General features: G+C 33.6%; 1 protein-coding gene across 1 annotated transcript in view; it reads left to right on the top strand.

Moving 5' to 3' along the window:
- The window catches only part of LOC144959398 (uncharacterized), a gene marked incomplete in the record, with an annotated part of 122,076 nt that overhangs the window by 96,275 nt on the left and 10,627 nt on the right, over positions 1–15,174 (top strand). Inside the window, 4 exon segments of the mRNA XM_078891977.1 lie at positions 5,124–5,348; positions 5,966–6,049; positions 12,156–12,461; positions 14,939–15,169. Of these exon segments, the coding sequence (XP_078748103.1) occupies positions 5,124–5,348; positions 5,966–6,049; positions 12,156–12,461; positions 14,939–15,169 (846 nt within the window).

Raw genomic sequence — 15,174 nt, 5'->3', positions numbered from 1 at the left:
TATATATATTATTATATATTATATATATATATATATATATATATATATTATATATATATATATATATATATATATACATATATATTATCGTCATCATCATCTTCATCATTTTCATCATCATCATAAGCATTATCATCAACAGCATTTTTAAATAGATCTAAATTAGATACATGTTACAATGATTTGTATATTTCTAGAGGAAAAGAAAGCATTCACATGCCGGGCAACTAACTCAGCTGGTTTATCGGAGAACTCTACCACTTTGGAGGTCTACTATGCGTGTAAGTATCTCTATAATTAATGTCTTGTTCCTTTCACTAACACTCGGGATATTGAAACTTAATATTATAGTCTTTATAAAAGCTAGTTTTAAATAACGGGTAATTGTATTCTCATCTTGTTCCAAAATCAAATGTGTTAAACTGTTAATGATCATGTAAATGAAAATGTTTTTTTCAATAACTTCATGTTTTCCTTGCTGTATCTATATGCCATTATGTATCGGTGCTTAACTAATAATATTTTTGTCAATACAAAATTAAGGAGAGGCTAATGCTTATCATCTACAATTGGACACAAGTGATTTTGTAAATTATGATAGAATGTATAAAATAAGATATATCAGATTATATACATTATAGATTATCTGAAAACTTTATCACTGATATTCACATAATCTTATAATGAACTAAAACAGTGCAAGCCATAAATTGTAACAGAACCGTTACGCAGAAATTGTTCCAACAGCCAGCTTTCCAAGTAACCAATTCGGCTCCGGCCTCCAATGGAACTACATATCAAGTTCCCACATAGCTTTTTCAGTGACGTTCTTATAATATACAGTGGTATATTTTTTTAAATCTGTCAGGTATTGTATTCTTTATTCCATTTTTAACACAAGCTGCATGTAGACACGATGGTAGTTGGCAGAAAATAAGTTACACTATTTCCTACAGCTTAATATCTTATAGAATTGTCACTTAAAACTTTTCTCGAAAATAAAGGAAAAGAATCAAAGACTACTGCTCTACAAGTATCCACAACATATTATTATACAATTTTAATCATTACAAAAATCTACTAGTGCATCATTACTTGCACTCTCATTAATATTCAAAAATGTCAACTGTCTAAATTATAACGTATTACAAACTAAAGGGGATGTGATGAAAGACTCGATATATTTAACAACTTATTTGCTAATTAGAAGACACGGGGTGACTCTAATCTGGTTCTTTCAATTGGAATATTCTAGTCTTTGATTTCCCGAAGAGAAAGACAAATCTTTAAATGTTTGCTGAGGCTTTGAAATTGTTCATTTATGCAGCATGAATTCTTGTAGGCTTATAGTTGGTTTGTTTACAAATAACTTCTCCACCGGTGACGTCCAATCAAGGGACGCTACTCTTCCGCCAATCTCATTCCCTAGTAGCTAATAGAAATTATAAAGAAAGAATTATGTCTCTGAGAAATCGTTCTACTTAACCGGTTGTTCCGATAAAGAGGCTTTACAAACATCGACTTCGACTATATATAAATGTTAGATTATGAACGAACAAAACATATCCATTTGTCTTAGAGACATGCTTCGTTATGCTTACCACCCACGCAATACTCAGTTTAAACACAGCCATTCACAGATATCTCATTTGTCCTTAGTGTTTCATTCAATGTGTTTTGTTGATCAATGGGAAACACGAAACGTCTACGGTATATGTCTTTGTCTAATAAATCGAAGCTTACAATTCAATGATCATCGTTATTTTTTTCATTCGAGCTTAAAGCAGCTACATTTTCATCACACAGAATTGAAGAGAGTTTGGTATTGGTTTCGGGTTTAGGAAGCTTTTTGGTTGTGTTTTTGTAAATAATTAGAATGAAATAAGCTATACACTAAAAAAGGGGGTTACCGATAGACCAACTAGTAGAGCACGAGCTCACAGGCAAAGGGGCAAAGATTGATCCCAGGTCAAGTCAAACTTTTTTCTTTCTGACCCCCTGTCCACCCAGCATTGAATGGGTAGCTAAGTCTGTTGGATTTGACGAAAAGTACTTTGCGATAGACTAGCGTCCTATTCAAAGGATAGAAAGCAATTGCTATTGTCTGTTTCACGCTATAGAAAACGGGATAAACTCCGACTCTATGAGCCCAATGGCTCTGAAGGACTACTGCCTACTAACTATTTGCTTGTATCAAGTCAAGATCCTCAAAGAGATGTAGTATGAATTATTACAAATTGTTTCTTTGTTGATTTGTAATTTTCAATGGGAGGTAAATTGAAATAATATTTTTTGAAATGGTGTTGGTATTCGACATTTTGTATAGATGCGTGGGTAGAACTCCCAATATCGTACAACGTTGGGACATTGGTGCCGAAAACCAACACCTGTTCAAAAATGTAATATTCTGGATGATTATTGTGTATCAGTGCCCACATACATTGCAAAAAAAGTAATCAAGGCTTTTTATGTGTAAATTAAAAAAAAAGATTTTTAGTCTTCCGGCTACATCACTAATTTTGCAAGAGGCAAAAATGTGAGCGTTTCCATTTTGCTTAAACGTAAAGGAAATCAGTGTTTGTGCCATTCTAACACATCCAATAAGAGACACTTTACACAGTGAATTATATGTAAACGATTGCCATGGACAATATCAAATTACTTGTTTTATTTTAGATGCAACATGCTCAGACTATAATTTAGCCAAATTTGGCCCTAGATTAGAGTTTGCTTTCAAGAAGTTCTTCAATTCTTTTTGAACTGCCACATTTACCTTATAGTTAACAGCAAAATAAGTGTGCTTTAGCTGTTCCCTATGTTTAATATGCCTGAATACATTTAGGAATAGACATTTTTCTGAATGAGTGTTCAACATAAGTAATGACATTTTCTTTTGAGTGCAATTGTTAAATCGAACGGCAACTTTGTTTCATGGGCTTTACATATGCGTTTTATAATATACAATGCATGGATATTTATCTTTGTCGAGATAAAAACAAATAATAACTGACACTAACAAAGAACAACTGGCAACAATTAACCAACAGCAAATAACAACTGATAACACAAAATTACTTAGATTTTAGACTGAAAAATCAATATTCGTCATATAGGCCTCAACTTTACGTGCATAACTCCGAGCAGCCAATGGAAGTAGAATATTCTTTAGTGATGGCCGGAGTTGCGTCTCTTCTTTGTTAATCAATTTAATGACGATATATGATAGACGAATGATTATTTGGACATAATGAAGCAAGTCAGTGATGTGTATGTGGGATTCAGACAAAACCATTGTCTAATGACTGATGCTCTGTCTTTGATTTTTCTGTCACATATGATGGTCTTTCGCAAACTTTCTCTCATATTTCTCTTTTATTTTTGTTATCAGTTGGTATGTGTTGTTATTTGTTTTTATCAGTTGTTCTTTGTGTTATGTGATGTTATCAATATTTATTTGTTGTTATTTCGACAATGATAAATAACGCAATGCACAGAGTCTGTTATAAATGTCGTTCGGTGAGCGTGATAATTGGAAATATATGCTAACATCTTTCTTTACAGCAACACGTAAGACATTTAAAATCTTTTTTTAAAATCACAATTATATGGAATTTTCAGAATGTTAATTACTGACAACATTCGTTTTTCATTATGTTTCACCATGAATAGAGATTATAAGAAAAAGCATTTGGGCGTTTTCTGTTGTTATCAATTTGCCTTGCCTGCATATTACACACACTCTCTCTCTCTCTCTCTCTCTCTCTCTCTCTCTCTCTCTCTCTCTCTCTCTCTCTCACACACACACACACACACACGCACACGCACACACATCCCTCCACACACCATTATGATTTGCTTTCTCTTTACAAATGGCACAAGCATAACTGAATTAATCAAATTCGTAGAGAATTAAGATTCCTATTATAAATATTGAATTATAATCTCATTGATATTACATGAATATAAAACATAAATGAAACAATTCCACTCGTAATTTCCTTCTCAAACAAAAAAGCAGTGCAACAAGTGCTTAATCGTAACTCTAGGTTGATGTCGGCTGCTTTCAGATTGTTGCACTCGTGTGTCATCAATACGTCGCTGAGTTACGTTGACAACAATTAGCACCTTGGGGTGCGTTGTGGAACGACGAGTTTCAATGTACAATACGTTTTGTGAATATAAACAACTTTATAACTGATAAGATTTTTAAGTAATTTGGATAATTTTACTTTTGTGAAATCCTATTTATTCTTGAATTATTGTTCTTTAACAGGGGGTCCAGTTAGTGTTTCTACAGTACTTGACCAGAGCAACACAACAAGGGAACGTGCCATGTTTTACTGCGAGGTCAACTCATCTACAGTTAGGCCTGATTGGGACACCGAGTTTAAAATACAAGAAAGCGGCACGGTTTACAATTACAGTTACAGAATGGATGTGGGGAGAGGTGTCATCAGGGACTACTATGTATTTCATACTGCCAGTATTAGAAATGGGAATTTTACAGCAGAATGCATGGTAAATAACACGAAGATCAAGTCAATTGGAGCCACTGACATAGAGGATTACACAGTTGAAGGTATTTGGTATTTGATAAATAAACTACAATATAATTTAAATTGATGATCCACCCTATCCATTTGCTAACAAATTAAAATATTAAAGCTACATTTGATTTCTAAATAAAGACATTAGAAAATATGTGTTTATAAAACCACAATAATTAGAGAAGTATCCAAAAAATTTACTTCAAGCGTTTTACAAGGATCCCCGACCAACAGTGACATGTAATAAATAGGACGAGACACGACTTTTGTTTATACAGTTTTAAAAAGAAAAACGTCCCTTTTCAATGAAAACATTAATAACAAAATTCCAATATAGAGGATGTTTGTGGATTATTCCCCTTTACCCTCCAAACGATATCAATTTACACTATAATCATTTCCATAGTACATATCCAAAGTTAAATAGCAAAGAAGACGTGGCTCTGATCTTAAGTCTTATAAGAACCACCAGTTGGGTAATGCTAGTAATAGTATCATTATTTCTACAATCATTATTGTTTTGATACCATTTTCATAATATTCATAACATTTATGCCCTTGGTCCTGTTTTAGAATTGCCAACATCAATAATCGACAATTGCTCAATCTACCTGTCCTCAAAGGACGACAGATGGATTGAGCCTGGAGGGACGAATGACCCATTTGACTGTAGTTGTATATTAAAGAACAAAGGATTTCCCACGTATTGGTCGAGAGCTCAATGGGTCGACAACGCCACGGGAAATGTGCTCAAAGAAGATAAATTCGATGCGAGACTAAACTACACAAATGATTCAAGAGGTTTGGTTTTTTCATTGAATTATCTATAACTCTCTCATTCCGTCTCTCTCTCTCTCTCTCTCTCTCTCTCTCTCTCTCTCTCTCTCTCTCTCTCTCTCTCTCGCTAGCTCTCTCACTTTATGTGTGTGTGTGTATGTGTGTGTGTGTACAAGTTTTGTTTAATAATCATTTTTCTTCTTTCAAAGTATTATTCAAAGTGCTATCATATTGAGCGCTGATTTTGGTCTTAAATGAGTTTTATTCCTACTTAGAGTTACGTCTTTAAAAAAACAACACTCGCTCACGCGTTAAATTTAAATACAATATTATAATTAAGGATACACAGATAAAAAACAATGTATTTTGTTTTAGTAGCAAAATTGAATTGGGAAATTGTCAAGAAATCTATATTGTTTTCATTCACCAGCTGGGAGCAAATGAAACACACATAACACAATATATTTATATTGTCAAATACTTTGCAGTTGTATGGTATAAATCGGGGCTTCTAATCTTGGTCCAGTGTTCAGCACAAGATTGTGCTGCCCAATTATAAGCAATCTCTATCATCACCGTTACCACAACTATTGTGATGATTAGTTTATTTATAATATAATTTTTAGCATTTGATATTGCAGAGAAAAATAAATCATTCACGTGCCGAGCAATTAACTCAGCTGGGTTATCGGAGAATTCTACCACCTTGGAGGTTTCCTACGCATGTAAGTAATTCTCTAAATAATGTCTTGCTGTTATTACCATTACTGTGGATACTGAAACTTGCGTTTCTTGTTTTTGAACATTTCTTCTCTTATACAATGTGTTACTCTATTTTAGTTCCATATATCCAGTCTATGGATATTTTCATGAAAGTCATTTTCAGCAATTTTGTGTTTACTAGATTAATCTATATGTTACAGTAGTTAGTTATTCGTTGAAACCATTTTGATACAAAAGTAATAAGGGCAAACCGACATTATACAAAAATCAATGCGTTTAAATTCGTAGATTACAAATGTATTTGGGAGTATAAAGTAATAAACAAGACGTCTAAACATGACAAATTATTTACGTTATACAGTATTTCAAGATATGATTAGTGATATTCACAGATTCTACAAATATACAAAAATACTGTTAGGTAAGAAGCAATGAAATGGTCGCATATGGGGAGTTATCTTAATTAGTTTTCAAATTATTTCGTTTAATAATGAATATTGTCTCTACCTCACGATCACTTTACATAGCCATTTGCGTTGAACTCCCTTTATAGCAAAACTAATTTACGTCAAAGGGATTTTCTACTACAAGGATATACTTGTTATATAGAGATATTCCCACCGCATTATCATACTCGCTAAGCAAATATTTGACTAACAACTCATGTACTAAAAGCAATTGCGTTGGTTTAGATGCGAATTGAAAAAAATCAAATGTGATTTTTTGATAAAATCATCACATTTTCTAATTAATCTCAAAATACGCACAAATCATTTTCATGCCAATCGTAAACGCATTGAGGGAACTGGGTGATTATGGCCCAGTAATTTCCGAGACTTTATGTTTTTAAACATCCAATTTGCCTATTATATGATAAGATGATTATTGTGGAAACTATAGATTGAATGAAATATTGTGACTGACTATCAAGGCTTGGCATATAATATTTATAAATCAGGTATCTTTGCCATTTTCTGTGCATGTTATATTTGAATAACAATTGCCTTGTGAGCAAAATGCAAATCAGTGAAATTTACAATCTCAGAATGAGAAACAATTTACGTCGTCGACCATTCTCTTACTGAAGACATGTTTGAGATAAGGGTGCTGATTTTACCCATCTATCGTTACGTGTGTCACAATTTTCAAATATTAATACAGATTAGATGAAGATTTGGTATTGGAATCGAGTGACGTATGCTTTTTATTTTTGTAATTGTTAATCATTGGAATTAATATATAGAAATGTGGTTTTCTCCGTCAATGATACTCAAAAATAAAATAGTAGTAATGATAATAATATTAACAATAATAATAATGATAATAAAGCCAATGATGATGATAATAATGATAATAATAATAATAATAATAATAATAATAATAATAATAATAACAATAATAATAATAATAATAATAATAATAATAATAATAATAATAATAATAATAATAATAATAATAATAATAATAATAATAATAATAATAATAATAATAATATTAAGAAGAAGAAGAAGAAGAGAAGAAGAAGAAGAAGAAGAAGAAGAAGAAGAAGAAGAAGAAGAAGAAGAAGAAGAAGAAGAAGAAGAAGAAGAAGAAGAAGAAGAAGAAGAAGAAGAAAATGAAGAAGAAGACGAAGAGGAAGAAGAAAAAGAGTTACGCGTATCATTATAGTTAGGATATTATTCCTATACCGGCCTTTTTCAAAAAAACTGCCAAATTCTTGTCCTGTGACGATAATTGGATCTTTGAAATATTTGATGCATATATTGATAGCAAATACTTGCTTACACAGTCTCACTACACATTACTAACTTGTATGAAACATAAAAAACGAAAATCGAGAGAGATTCAGGATAGATATGACGTTTTGTATTGACTGGGGTAGAGGAAAATACCCTGTCCTTTTTTTGCATGATGGCTTTAAGTCGAATTTTTAACAAAACGGAGTGTCTTGTTGTATACATCTATGAATTCACCTGATGCAAATTGCCATCTTCTAACATCCTCATAAAAGTTTGTAACAATCAGACTTTTTAAAGTTTTGTTATATATTAATAAAGTCTGTCCCCAAGGGGGCTACTCATTCCTGTAACAGCAGTGAAAATTAACCAATTAAAATCCTCTTAACAATAGAAGTGCAACTAACAATGTTTTCTCGCCTTAGCTGCCCCTTTTCCATCACGGCCGAAACTACAAACACATGGTTTTTTCATTCAGTGTGATTTCCAGTTCAACACCGCTTCAAGAATGGTGAGTAATTTTCAACATCAGACCATGACCCTCATTCCTGTTACCAGGGCTTGTTATTTAAATTAGAACTTGCATTAAAAATCAAAAGTATCAGTTTATAGCTTTTTAAAGGCTCTAAATAATAGTCATACTTTAATGTTGGAGTAAATCATATTTTAGGGATAGTATGAATCGAAGCGAGATAAACTCATCCCTGTTACACTCATTCCTGTTACACCTTGTTTTGTAACAGGAATGAGGGATGCAACAGGAATGAGGAAAACATAACAGGAATGAGTAACAGGAATGAGGAATGTGAACTTTCATAAAATGAAACACATGTTTTATTGTCACTAAGTCCTTTTGAGCATAATGGCCCATAGAATCGGAGCTTATCCCTGTTACTGTAGCACGAAACAGACATTTAACTTATGAATACGAGGTTGGTCTATAACAAATTACATTCCCCAGCAGCACTGGTACCATGATATACACCTGGGTGAAGCAAAGTGAAGCAACCGGAATGAATTTCCTTGATTAAGGAAACCACTCTATGGTTGTGGAGGTTTTCGAATCTGTTATCTCCCAGTCCGGAGTCCCTTTCGGTAACCACTCGGCCACGGCGCCTCCACATGGTTTATCGATTCATAGAATATTCCTTTGTTTCATAAGGATGTGTTTGGTAAAGTGTTTTGTAAACCACTGAAGTGTTACGTTACCATTAAAAACAATTTTTATTGTTTACATATTAATTTCTTCCATTGCTGAAAGACTATTTTTAGTGCAAAGTTACCTTGCCAATACCAAATGCCTAATGTCCAAACATAGTTTGTTGCCTGTTAGGCTCAGATACATTTTAGATGATTACTATGAGTTAACGGCCCGGTATCGCTTGTACAAATGTGACATTGTATCACATAATAGTCTTCTTTGTTCCTTGACTTTATTCATGTTACACCTTGTTTTGTAATAGGAATGAGGGTGGCGAAATGTAACTTGATATTATTGTTCATTTTCAAGGGTCATAGCTTTGTTGTAACGATTGTTTTATTTTGTTTTCTTATCACAAAGGCCAAAAAGCCATGATGTCAGCCGAGAGCAATGACTTTACCGTCAAAGACGAGATGGAGTTCCTATTCGACGTGCTGTTAATCTTAAAAAAGAACAAGACAAATACCAGAGCGACAAATCGAATGGAAAGAAAAAGTCAATAAAAGATAAGACACCAAGAGAACAACGCAAACAGAGAAAGAATTGGATAAAGAAGTATCACACACACACTACAAACCGGGAACAGCAAAATCTTGACCTGAGTTACACTCCATCCTCACACTCAAAATCTCCACTCCGGTATGTCTCTCGTCAAAGATATCAAGCTACTAAAACAGCCAATGAAACCTAAATGTTGAAAAACCAAAGTCTTGAAGAAGTGAAAAGGCTGTCCTCTCTTTCTCAATCGAAAAAGAAATTCGAAAAAGTACAAAAAGCGCTTGGACAGGTCATTACAAGTAAAAAAAAACTTTCGTTGACACCCCGATCAAAAACTAGAAAAACTTTTGAAAGATAGCAGAAAAAACAAGAAAGTGAAAAGAACATTACAAAATCATTTTGCACTCCTATAAGACATCAAACATTTGAGGAACAGAAGGCACATGTACACATCCGTGAAACATCTGGCAGCTGGTATGACTCTCAAAAAATATAAACTCTTGGAAAAATTCGGAAACGACGTCAAATGCCTCGAAAATTTCCAGATCTTGTCAAGCAAAAAGTAAGAGATTTTTTCCTGAAAGGTGACACTTCTAAATTAGCTCCAGGAAAGAGAAATACAAAAACAAGAAATAAAGTCAAGAAGCAAAGAAGACTAATATGTGATACAATGTCACATTTGTTCAAGCGATACATCTCTTGCAACCCATACGTATCGTTTTCTTCATTCTACCGACTTAAGCCATTTTGGGTTGTTACTCCAAGAAAAAGGGACAGAGAAACATGTGCATGTAAAAAATGTGAAAACATTAACATGCTTGCTTCAGCGTTTTGGAGAAAAGGAGTCAAGAATGTTCAATAATGTTGTTGGTCACATCAATTAAATTTCATTCATTTCTACAAAGTGATTTGAAGCAACAGGTTTTCAAAGGTAATGATGGAGACATGCCCAAAGTTGCACCGGTTGACTTAAACAGTGATTCAAGGGATGAACATGACCAAGATGACATAGACATTAAGGTGATGGCGACTGAAATCGATTACAATGATTTTATTAAAGATTGAATGAATGGAAATCATTTGTTGAAGTGGTTGATGAATGTGAAAATCAAGCATTACGTGTTTGTGAAATAGTTGGGGCAGCAGAAGTGTAATCAAAACTCGCATTGGTATTGACAACAGGTGTACACATTTAATTTCAAATGATATACCTAGATCTCTGTGTGATGGGAAACAGTTATTTCCAGTCAAGCTGAGGGCCGATGGGGATTGCCTGCCTGCCTGTGGTGCAGTGTATGCATTTAGCAAAGACACACAAACAGACGAAATACGAGTAAGATTGATACAAGAGCTGGCTTTACACAAGGACCATTATTTGTCAGATTCAAACCTTGCTTCACTCAATGACAACATCCAGACAGTTGTTAAATTTTTGTCACAAACTTGGACCTTTATATTCCCGATGTTAACATAAGTGATAAAGATACCCTGGAAGAGTTGTTCAAACTGGACGTTATGTCATTAAGTAAACCAAAATCATACATGGGTATGTGGCAGCTTCTTGCTCTTTCCAGTGTTTTAAAAATGCCTCTTTTGTCTGTTTATCCAAACATTCCGAACTGCCGCGAAAGAGTATCCTGAATTTAACAAACAATGTTGGTGCGCTTTTGTGGGTCTCTACCAACAGAAGCCCCAAATCATTGTATTGGCGCCCTAACCATTTTGTTCTTCTTTTGAGTTTCAATCACTAAGCGTATTGAATTTATAATCCTTTCGAATAAATATGTTGTAATTACTCATTCCTGTAACAGAAAACTCATTCCTGTTACGTCCACTCATTCCTGTTACACAAACTCATTCCTGTTAAGAATGACTTTTTCGTGTTTTTCATGCTAAATATAAATACTTGAAAGGAAACATTATTTGTGGTGGTTTAACACTTATATACCTAGACTATGGTAAACAATTTTTATGTTTGTCATTTTCCTATAATTTTTTGGAGATGATGATTGCTCAAATAATATCCTTTGTTTTCAAAAAGTGATTTATGAATGCCTTTTGTAAAACAATAACTGTCATTTTGTTGTCAAAATTAGTATCAATGCTCTGTGTTTATTGTTTTTCAATGTTTTATTTCAATAATTGTCCAAAAATGTGTTAACTTATGTAATGTGACATATTTTTTTAAGCATAACAGGAATGAGTCTCATGTAGATTGTGATTCACAAATACTTGAATAAGTGACCACTGGAAACTCATTAAGCCCTGTTATTACAATTTTATGTCGCATACATATCACAGAAAGCATACACAAAATAATGAGTATGTTGGAAATACTTGACTTTTCAAAAATTGGAGGACTCGAATTTGGCGTTATTTTGAAAACGGCCGATACAAGGAATTCGTCTGTATCAAAATCACTACGTGGTTATTTCAAGTATAGCCTTGGCAGTCTATGGTATTTCACATCCATTAGGCACATGGAGCCAAAGTTTATCCGGTTTCCTATAGCGTGAAATGACAAGGCTCTTTACTCATATTCTCTCACCGTACTCAGGTGTAAAATGGGTACCTCTCCATTAGTAGCGTTGTCTCTTTCCGAAAAAAATATATTATATTGTTATTATTATATTCTGAGATTCAACGTATCATTAAAATGTATTTACTTGACAGGGGGTCCAGTCAGTGTTTCCACAGTACTTGACCAGGGCAACACAACAAGGGAACGTGCCATGTTTTACTGCGAGGTCAATTCAGCTACAGTTTGGCCTGACTGGGACACCGAGTTTAAAATACAAGAAAGCGGCACGGTTTACAATTACAGTTACAGAATGGATGTGGGGGGAGGTGTCATCAGGGACTACTATGTATTTCATACTGCCAGTATTAGAAATGGGAATTTTACAGCAGAATGCATGGTAAATAACACGAAGATCAAGTCAATTGGAGCTATTGATACAGAGGATTACACAGTTGAAGGTATATATTATGGTTGTTATGTGTCTTAGAAATGGGAATTTTACTGTACAATGCATGGTTCTTAACACAAAGATCAAGTCAATTGTAGCTATTGACACAGAGGATCACACTATTGAAAGTCTATATTATGTTTGTTGTGTGAATGAATATCGGAATAGAAGCATTACTATAATTAACACAGAAATTGATGTGAATATTTTAGGTTTCACTTTTGTCAATGAAAGACAATGAACTGGACACTAAAGACAAATGGGATATGGAAGGACATCGTTTTAAAGGAAAATACACTTTTTGTAAGTAGCATATTACAAAAAAGTAACGATACATATCCAGACCTGCTAACCAGTACGATTAACCGTATTGTAGTACGATTTTTGGACCCCAAATACGCGGATACGATTTTCGTGGATTTAATACGATTTTTTAAAAGATATGTGATGTGAATGATATCGATGATGTTTTGATACACACGTGTCGTACACCAACTGTTGATTGTGTTTCTGAATGAATGATGGATCACATTTAATACTATAGTTATCATTTCAGTTGCTTATATGATGCCGGTTTTCACCAATATTTTTCTCATACATTTTTGAGGATTTTCATAGACTTATGCATAGAAGCTTGTTTTATACTTTAAATAGTCTCAGACCACATTTAAACTTTTGCCACTTATTAAATAGAAAACTCTAAGTGAAAATTTAATTGAACCTACATCTTTGACTTTGAAGCCTTCAATTAAAAACTGTATTGCTAATTAACTTAAACATAAATGGGCTATTTCCCTTTATAATAACTAAAATTACTCAATTTAAATTACTCTATTTTGATTTATAAAATTTATAATGATCTTTTATTCCTTAATTATTTTCTACGAGTCTTGAATTACAAAGTTGGCAGCTTTAGGAACAGTATTTGGTTCAAAATGAATTCTCCATAACCGTTTTAGAAGTATTTAACTTGTCTTTGCATATTACATACTTAGGAATTCCCCATCATTTGACCAAAGTAATAGTATTAGTAGGATGCAGTAGTAAAAGTAGTAGTAGTAGGAGGAGGAGGAGTGAATGTTCAAAAAAACAAAATTGAGAGAGAGAGAAATGGATCATTTGATAACATATATGGAAAATATCTTGCCACTGTTGCAAAATGTCATGTATTGAATTGAAGACCAATCTCCCAAATATTATATCTCAAAATTTACTCAAAACTGATTTACTGGGCTAGCAGATATCACCATCACAAGTTCATTTGGTACATCAGCATCATCCCCACATCATCATCTCTTACCACCACCGTCATGGCATCACCACTTCTACAACCGCCATCACAGCATTGTCACTGCCACAACCACCACCAAATCACTTCTACCACCACAGACACCACAGTTTCATCATCATCACCACCACCACTAGAGCACAATCTCTACAACAACCACCACTTCTTCCACTGACACTAGCATCAATACTACGTGCATGTTTGGGGCCTTTTGGTCATTTCTTTGAGTGTTTCGAAAGCAATTTCCTTAGATATTGCAATTTGTAAGCCTTATGCTAATTTAAAATGGTCATTGAGTTTTAGTTTCTTGATAAATCGATAATTTTGTAATCACTAACTAGAGATTGCTTGAATGATGACGATCAGATTTTATTTTGCTTTGTGTTTGGTATTAGCTTTTATATAAATTTGTGTATAGTGCGCGCTTTTTTCCACTCACGCGGACAAAATACACTTTTTTGCTAAAAAAAATACTATTTTTAGGGTCATAGAATACACTTTTCATCCTGGGAAGGTTGGCAGGTCTGCATATCAAAGGCTAATGTTCAATATATTTCTTGCTGAAGTGTTATTTATACTTGAGAGGGTAGATTGCTAAATGTGGCCACTCTCTTCAAAGTGTAATTTTGTCGGGGAAAATTCGATGACAAAAACAGATGTGAATATTACTTTAGTCCTATTGTAGAAAAAATAGTCAAACTCGAAAATAAAACAAAAAACTTAATCTTTCTCGTGGTTTTAGTCATAAATTCAATATCAATTATCCAAATTACATTGCCATGCAATGTGCTGAAAATGATAAACTTACCCTTTTGATTATCATTACCTTTTCTTTCTCAAAACTTTTGATACTTGGTGAGAAAATTAAGACATCGCTGTTTAATATTTACAGTATTTTTGTTTTGTCTGCTAAGACAAAAATGACCAAAATCTTTATGACACTTTGGGTAGTAATAGTAATAATAGTTATAAATCTTTAAGGGCCACAAATTGGAAAATCTTTAGAGGCCTACATTGCTCGAATAAATATATTACACATTAATAGAAAATAATTGAATATTATAATTACATAATCCGCATAACAAATGTACATCACAATGCACACATACGTCTTTACAATTTATTACAATAGGGAGTATCATGTTTTAGTGTATTTGATGCATCCAAAATCATGTCATTTTTGTATCTTACACCCACAGAACTTCCCTCGGCATCTATCGCAGAGTGTCCGGTCTATAACAACCAAATTCCAGGAAAGAAAATGTGGGTCCAAGCCGAACAGGAAGAGCCAATTGATTGCGACTGCACCATCAGCAATCCAGGATTTCCAAAGTTCTGGACCAGAGCACAGTGGCTTAATGGAAAGACAGGTGATGTCATGAAGGAAGGAAATCCTACAGCCAGTTTTCTCTACACAAGAAACCCAAGTGGTAAT

Source organism: Berghia stephanieae, chromosome 14 (genome assembly GCF_034508935.2).
Source record: "Berghia stephanieae isolate SIO BIC M18660-M18661 chromosome 14, UCSD_Bste_1.3, whole genome shotgun sequence".
Classification (NCBI taxonomy): Eukaryota; Metazoa; Mollusca; class Gastropoda; order Nudibranchia; family Aeolidiidae; genus Berghia; species Berghia stephanieae.
This window is presented reverse-complemented; position numbering and strand designations above follow the sequence as displayed.